Source organism: Austrofundulus limnaeus, unplaced genomic scaffold, assembly GCF_001266775.1.
Source record: "Austrofundulus limnaeus strain Quisiro unplaced genomic scaffold, Austrofundulus_limnaeus-1.0 Scaffold336, whole genome shotgun sequence".
NCBI classification, from domain to species: Eukaryota; Metazoa; Chordata; class Actinopteri; order Cyprinodontiformes; family Rivulidae; genus Austrofundulus; species Austrofundulus limnaeus.
Window position 1 is genome coordinate 339,880 of NW_013952738.1, and position 8,611 is coordinate 348,490.

At 37.7% G+C, this 8,611-nt stretch overlaps 1 protein-coding gene and 1 long non-coding RNA gene across 2 annotated transcripts in view; one reads left to right on the plus strand and one right to left on the minus strand.

Annotated features, from left to right (window-relative positions):
• The window catches only part of LOC106527640 (uncharacterized), a 49,886-nt gene that overhangs the window by 2,174 nt on the left and 39,101 nt on the right, over positions 1 to 8,611 (plus strand). The window contains exons 2-3 of the long non-coding RNA XR_001311413.1: positions 394 to 456; positions 903 to 1,042. This is a non-coding gene — a long non-coding RNA (uncharacterized LOC106527640). The remainder of the gene's footprint in view (positions 1 to 393; positions 457 to 902; positions 1,043 to 8,611) is intronic.
• Positions 5,168 to 8,611, minus strand: part of npr2 (natriuretic peptide receptor 2) — a gene marked incomplete at its 5' end in the record, with an annotated part of 59,203 nt that continues 55,759 nt past the window's right edge. Inside the window, 2 exon segments of the mRNA XM_014022571.1 lie at positions 5,168 to 5,693; positions 7,301 to 7,392. Coding sequence (XP_013878025.1) covers positions 5,631 to 5,693; positions 7,301 to 7,392 — 155 coding nt within the window.

The window sequence follows — 8,611 nt, forward strand, 5'->3', positions numbered from 1 at the left end:
TACCGTACCATACCATACCGTACCGTACCGTACCATAACGTACCGTAACATTGGAAACATATCATACCATACGTACCATACCAGCAACTCTAAATTTATTAAATGAAATTAATTGTAGCCATTTTTGTTTTTTGTATTTTGAGCTTGTTGTAGCAGCCATCTTGACCTGGATTCACTTCAAAAGTTAATCAGTTGTAGAGATATTTTCATTGATAATTTCTTGAAAGTTTCATTAAAATCCGTCTATTTGTTCCTGAGATAATTTGCTAAAAGGTAGACAAACATAGTCATTGACAAAAACATCAGTGCTTAAATGCCTTGCCTTGCAGTAACATGAGAAAGAAAATCTGAGCCACGGTTAAATTCAGTTAAGACTTTGTTTTTTTTTTTCAGGCTCATGATTATAGAACCGACCAGGCCGTAACATTCTGGAGTGAAAACCACCAGAGGATACAGGTGTGTCAAATCGTTCTAATTTTACGCTGAGTTTGACCAGTTTTCTCTTTTATTTTTACAGTTTTAATTAAATTCTTGTTTGAAGCAATAAAGCTGCACGAAATAATGTCGCTCACCGTGTTTGTTGATCGGCTCATGAGCCAAAAGACTTTCATAGTTTATTGTAGAGTAACTCTGAGATTTCCTGCCTCACGATGAACARCTTTGTTTTTTTTTTCTCTTATTGAAAAGAATGTTTAGTTAGAAAGAAACATGTAGGAAGAAAATGCAGCAGAAGTGGCTTTCAGAGGAGTTGCACTGTGAAGACAAGGTCAAGATAAAGATGATTATAGGCTCTGTGTTCTTGTGTGACCTATTCTCATGTGTTATTCTGTTAGTTTGTTTAGTTTAATCCATTAAAAGCAAAGAAATGTAAGTCATAAATTAGGATTTTTTTGTGTTTTCAGGGCGTGACACCCGTCCAGACGGTGAAAGCTCCTTTCAGGAAGTCGACACTTTTCAGCACGCCCATAACTGAACGAATGGATGAGCCTGATCCTCCCTCTGACATCTGAGCATCACTTCATCACCAGCTGTTGTTAAACAGGTGATTCACTACAGTTATTAACTTTTTATTTAATCTGTGGAGTAACCAGTTCCCTACAAACAAGTTCATGGTTTAAAGGAGACGTATCCTATTTGAAATCCATTTTTTAATTTATAAAGTGGAACTGTAACACTTTAGTCTGAACTCCTCCTTATTGTAACTACACAAGCCCCGCCCCTTTGCTGAGGTGTGTCTCATATCAACTCGTTTTGAGGCTGTCACTTTCACTTTAAAGGGGACATATCATGCAAAATTCACCTTTTAGCTGTTAAATGCATTTTGTTGTGGACTTGGAGTCTCTAGAAGGCAGAAAAGTTGAATTTAGTCTCTCCTGGTGCTGCAAAGACATCTTTATGTTCTGTTTGGGTCAGAGTTTTCAGCCCGTTCAGTTTTCTGTGACATCAGAGACGGAATAATTTTATTTTTTATGCATTGATAAAATTATGAATAAAAAGAAGATTATTCTGTTTATTATCTGATTAAGAAGAAAATGTATCTTTACTGTTTAAGAAGTTGTTGACATATTTTAATTAAATGGTAAATAAAATGTTTCTGCATCACTGTAAAATGTAACCAACTTCTCTCAAATTGAAGTGGACCGGTCTGGAAGCAGGAGGGGGCGGAGCTTGAAGCGTCTCAAAGGAACAGTAACAAAAACCAGCTGCTTTGAGACACAGCAGAAAAAAGGTGAAACAGGATAAGGAGGAATTCAGACCAAAGTATTGCAGTTCCACTTTATAAAGACCCAACTGAAGGATTTAAATATGAAAAAAGAAGGATTTAAAGGCGTCACATGTCTACTTTAAATCCAAACATGGCGCTTCAAACCCCGCCCCCCTCCAGCTTCCAGACCGGTTCATTCTAGTTTGGTAGAGGGGTTTATGACTATAAAGCTGCGCAGAAACTTTTTATTTACAAATTAATTAAAAGATGTCAAGAAGGGAAGACTTGTCCATCCAGCCTTACATGTTGGAGCCAGAGTCTGACTCAGAACCAGAGGAGAGTGAAGACCACCAAACTGTAGTTAGTAAGTCCAGACCTTAAACCTTAAGACCAGGAAGTTACGTCGCAAATAATTTTATATCATAGCTCAGAAAATAGAGAAAACTGAACGGGTTGAAAAATTTGACTGAAACCAGGWGAGACAACTTTTCTGCCTCCTAGAGACTCCAAGTCCACAAAAAAATATATTTAAAGCCTAAAACGTAGATTCTGCTGCTCCTCTTAATTCTAAGGAGTCAGTTCAGGTGATTCACCTGTTAGGACTCCTCCCTTTAAATGTTTTCTGGGCACRTCCCACTGCTAGGAGGCCCGGGGAAGACCCAGGACTGGAGGGATTAAGTATCCCCCAGGACTCACTGGAAGTGTCGCTGGGTAGAGGGAGGTCTGGGTTTCTCTCCTGGTTCTGTGGTTTCTGTGACCCAACTGCAGACAAGCAGCTGAAGATGGAGATGGAGACATACGGCACCTTCCAGACATTTRTAAAAGGCTCGGTACTGATAAGGAGATTAATCTTAGCTGAAGATGGATTTCCAGACAAAACRAAGCTAAACAACAACAAAACCTCCGACACTCAGCTGATGTTCTGATGCCAACATGAGATCTAAAACAAACGGCCCAATAAAACAAGCGTTTCTGTTTTATGCTGTTCATAAATATCTGTTTCATCCGAGCTCCTTTCTGTCAGCGCAGTGAGCGAGTTCCTTCTGTACCGACACAAAGTGTTAATGTGGCTAATCAGAAGCGTGTCGTAAAATAAAAATAAATTCTGCTGATGCAGCTGCAGGCATTGTTAAATTCACACAACAGTCTGCTGCTCTTTAAAGGTTTTATAAACTTTAATCAGCGACAGATTCAGGAGGCTCTGCCATCCTTCTGCCTGTGGTACCTGGTTCAGGTCTTACCTGTCTGACAGGTGCTTCTCTGTGACTCTGTTAGCAAATAAGCCAGCATTTCACTGGATTAGGAGATATTTTACTAACAGAGGAGCTCCCACTTTCATGGTGGCGGCTGGTAATAATCTGTAGCTAAAAGTTTGCAGTTGTTCCTGAACTAATTAAATCCAGATGAGTCAAAAAGCTCCACTTCCCTCCTTCACAGGATAAATATCTCATCAGCGCCTCGTCATCATTAGATACAACAGATACACACATGTTCTGTCAATCACAGCACATCCAGGCCTTTCCTCATCCTTTCTGAGCCTTCAGCGGGGATTAGCAGGCGGTCGCTATGGTGACGAGTAATTTTAGTTTCTATTTATGCAGCTTTTCCTCTCCAAACATTTCATTATCTTCACAGGACGATACAGGAAAACCAATTTGCTCCCGAATCACGGAGCCTCAGGAGCAAATTTGTACTTAACGTCTCAAAATGAAATTCACCCGTTTTTCCTGCTTTTTAATTTAAATTTGTTGTTTACGTGTGTGTACACACACACACACACACATTTGTATTTCTAGCCTTATTGGGACCGTGTATTGACTTCCGTTCATTTCTGTAGCCTAACCCCAACCCTTAACCTGAAGCTTTAACCCCAGAAGGACTGCTGGACTTGATAAAGTCGTTTTTGTTTTGTTTTGTTTACAGAGGTTTATTGTCTTCAGAATGATATTTCAAAATAAAAGGGGGATCCCCCAAGCTTCACGATGATGGTGAAACATTATATGATGGGATTTCCTGGCACTGCAGCAGTGGTCAGAGGCAAACGGTAAACTTGTAACAACATACCTGTTAAAAAACTTTAATCCAACAGTAGATTAGGATGATTACATCATATTTTAGTTACCAGGACTAATTGAAGGTGTCTTTATGGACTTATTTTAATGCAAAACAAATCACACTTTCTTTATTTTTTGCTCTGCAGTCTGTAGCTGTTTCCATCAACATTTTTTTATCTATCTCATTAGAAAAGTTTGATTGAAATAGTAAAATTCRAAAAAACTTTAAAAAATGTTTTTACGCTCGCTTGAGGTGGTTTTTGGATTTTCTGAAAAAGACTTGATGCACAATAAGGTGAGATAGAAACACATGTTGGCCATRTTCTGAACGTTTACCTCACACTGTTTCTGCCATTGGTGTCTTTCCAGTTGTTCACACAACATTTGAAAACATGGCTGGAAGCATCAACAGGTACGAGTGGACTGATGGCGTGTAACATTGGTTGATATGACAGAACAGTTACAAACTAACCCACAGCCACACATTCCTGAAAATTTATTAAAAACATGCGTAACGTTAGCGTCTGATGTGATGAGGCTTTACGGATGGTTCCATCCAACCAGCACATGGAAACACACCTAATTCACATTTAGTTTTATTTTCTTTTTAAAGGTTTGCTCAAAATTTGCGTTACAGTTGGATAGAAACATGGCTTTTGTTGTTCCAACTTGTTTGTGTAGCGTGGGTTGTATGTAGTACTACTCACAGTAATACCACACCTGGTTTAGATGATGGGGAGGAAAATGTGAATTTATGGCAAGTTTTTTTTCCAGTATTGTAGAAAGTAGGTTTTTATACCAGAAAAGGTTTTAAAAAGGAAACAAAATTCAGTTACACACTTATACACACCAGATTTTAGCTTAGTATCTGTCAAATTCACTGTGTTTGTCTTTTTTGTGTTTGAGTTCAACCCAGTGATTACTCTGGGAGAATTAACATCTGTCCATTGGTTCAGAAGATATTTTACTAACAGACAGTGAAACCACACACATTGCTTGAGCCAAGTTTACACTGTAAACTCAGTAACTTTTTTTTCCTGCTGTCCTTTGCTGTAGATTTGTTTGTGTGTGTGTGTGTGTGGGGGGGTGGGGGTCATATTAAGTAGGTGATTAACTTGAAATTCATCCTGAGTTTAAGCTACAATAATGTAGAAATGTGTTAAAAATTAAAAATTCTAATCAAAACACTGAAAAAGTGTGTATTTTGACAGTAGATCCTAGTTTTACAGGTACACTATAATACTTGCAAAGCTTGTTGCACTTTGCTTTTTAAATGAGCAATTTTGAGCTATTTAATATTTCTTTAAAACTTTTTTTTATAGATTTTATCCACTGGTACCTTTTTAAAATAAAACCTTTCCATAAACCAACCACAAATTAAACCCATACATTCACAAACAGTGTGTAATAAATGGAAAAGAGTGTTTCACTCAGTTTATTGAACAAAATATTTTACAGTGTCTTAGATATACATATTTACACACGTGTGTGTTGTGTTAGATGGTGGATGAACCCCTGCAGTAACAATGATTGCTGTTCGTGTGCCGTCAAACAAAGTATGCCTCGAAAAATGCCAACACATCGTTGACTTCCAACACGCTATACAAATTTTATTATAGAAAGCACAAAATATAAGAATTTATCCGTGAAAATCACTCACTCTCAGGACTCTTCATACAAAAAACAACTTTTTTTTTCAGTTTTTGTCAGTTCCAGTATTCAGGTAATAAATATACCTGGAGTTTCCTTGTTTTTTAAATCTCGTGAGGGTGTCGTTCACGTCTCCTTTCAGGGAAATCACAGTTAAGGACTTATTCTAGAACAAATAAAGTAGCGGCTCCGCAGCTCCTGCCACGTGGTCAGCAGGCCTCTCAGATAACGTACACATCAGTCTTCTCCCCAAGAAGCCAATATGTTCTCATTTTGCCTTTGCCCTGAAAAAAGAAAAAACACAAAAATCAATAAGTTCATCAATGGGAAGGCAGTGGACGGGGACAGGAAATGGATACTGGTTTCTGTTTTTGGGCGACACTAGAGCCTTTTTGGGATGATCATGTTACTCCTCCATTTTTATCCACAGACGACACGTTAGGCATAAAAAAATCCTCTGATCAATCTGCTGAGGGGAGTTCTGTCTCTGCATCATGTGGTTCAGTGTTATTTACCTAAAAGCTGTTTCATTAAAACATATTGATTTCCCCTCCCAGGTTGTTAAAATCAGCCTTCCAGTGATCCATTTAGTCCTAATGTAGAGTAAAACAGTAACTAGAAAGTTTCAGAGGACATTCAGCRTTCATTAGCTTTTCTGTAGCCCTGTTAGTAATTTTGGACTTTTTTGTGTAATTAGTCATGACGGAGGCAGAGCGTTACTGAGTTTCAGGGAGCTTTTGCTTTGAAACTCCACTTTAAAACCTCTTCCTGTTTAACTTGAGAGTTTATGCTGGATTGAAAGAACGACACGCCGGCACACTGTCACTGCAACAGTTTCAAAAATGTCTTAATTTGTGTAATTTCATGCATTTTTGTTTTGCAAACTTGCTTCTGTATTGTTTTGATGTGAAAATTGTGAATCAGAGAGGGGGGGGGGGCTCAAGTCACATGACTAATAATTGATGATTTTTGAGTTGAATGAAATAAATCTGAGCTGTAAAGATGACGGCTTAGTTTTTGCACTTTTTTTTGCCAAAATCTACTGCCAAGTGTAAATTCCTCGCAGTTTTTTTTTGCCAATTTGTTTTAAACATTGTATAATGTATCGCAACTGAAACAAGTTTTGATGTATTTACTTGTGTAGGTATTTCTAACTCTGAGAGAAGCAGGACTCTAAAAATAGCAACAGAAATTGATCATTAAAAAGAACAGAATGGTTATAGAACTGTACTTTGTTATTTATTTATTTATTTATTTATTTATTAACCAGGCAAATCCCACCCAGAGAAAACCCAGSAGGMGAACATACAAACTCCACACAGAAAGAATCCAGGTCTGAACTGGGGATCGAACCCAGGACCACCTTGCTGTGAGGCGTMAGTGCTAACCACTGATCCATCGTGCTGCCAATTAAATGATACAACTGCCTGTCATACGTCGTTAATTATAGGATACAAAGGCATGCCATACATAATAAATTATACGATACAAGTACTTGTGACCCTGAAAGGAAGAAGTGGGTATAGATGGATGGAAGTACTTTTAAACTATTTTTTTTTAATCAGTTTCAGATCTTTTTTGTTTAAATTTTTTTTTCTATTTTGAAATGTTTCTTTCAGTTTTAAAAAATTGGTTTTATTTATATATATTTTTTACAAACATAATTGCACAAATCCATAGAAACTAGTATTATTTTGTAATTTATTAATTTGAAAGTTATTTTTATTTGCAGACAGACGGGGACATAAAGTAGAGTTTGTCTTTTTTTACTTGATGTACGTAGCTATTGACATTTTTTGATTAACTTCCTTCAAGAGTTTTTAAACCAGAACATCACTTGAACTGTACTGCACAGGTTGTGATATAAGAGAGTTTAAAAACAGGTTCGTACCTTCATTTCTACATCTCCTCGTAGCTGAAGGTCAAAGTAACCAAACTCATCCAGCACTTCTTTGGTAGCTGAGGATACGTGGATCTTTAAGGCTGCAGAACCAAACAGAACACATTATTAGGATTAAATGTAATACTACATGTTTTTACATCAGTCCTCAGCTGGAGCTGCATTCTGTAAAGTCACCATCGAGCAACTGAAACGCTAACCGGGATTATAATCTGCCTCGTTTGTTCAATTAATGCGCAGGGTGCTGAAGATGTGAGGCCTGATTCCTGTCTGTGAGGCTGCACAGTTTATCACTAGCTCAGGGCCTTTCACTGTAAGAGCTATGRATTATTTACCAGAGGCCCAACACAGGAAGGCACTGAGTAGTTGATCAATACATCTGATGATTCACTCGCAGAGCATCAAACCACACTTTCATAACTCCGTCTGCTGTCAGGACGAGTCAGGAACAGAAATGTCAACTCACAGATTCAGCTTTTTCTCATCAAACCACACAGAATACTAATCAGACACTTTGCGTTGTTCCATGAGATCACATGTAATTTAATTTTCAAGCTTTGACCAAAACGACTAAAACTCCAGCCCCACTGAGTGTTTACTCGCTCCCTCACCACATTGTGGTCACGACACAGTAAGCTGCAGACTGCTGKGGAGAGGGAACGATGCAGCGTTTACGTCTTTAAAACACTGTTTGGATGCAGTGTACGTCATCCTTACGCGAACAGTTGTCGCGTAAATAAACATGTTACTAGGTTTGACTGAGAAAATGTAATTAGCATCATCTGTCTCCATAAAGTTCATTTACACAATGGATGAAAAAATAGTTACACTTTAAAAACACAGCGACAAAATGGCTGACTCATGATTTAGGGAGTCAGTAGACATCATTACTGAAATACACTATGAAGTTAACGCTGACTAGTTGTAATGTTAGACATCTGATAACTATTTACTTCAACTATTAGAACTAGACTGCAAAAATACTATAGACTGTGTAATTTTTATAAATAAAAAAATAATTTATGCCCCAAAGCATTCTGGGTAAGTGTTGACTCTTACTAGGTTATCTGGTGCAAACTCTATCCTGCCTGAATGTACTTGGGCTAGATAGTGTTAGCTCATGAACTAATACATATATCTATAAGGTGATATAATATTAGCTCATGAGCTAATACATATATAATCTTTATTGTGCTATAGCATTAGCTCCCAAGCTAGTACATTGTAAATGGCGATAGACCGTTAGCTTATAAGCTAATGCTTATATAATGCATAAGGCGATATAGAATTAGCTCCTGAGCT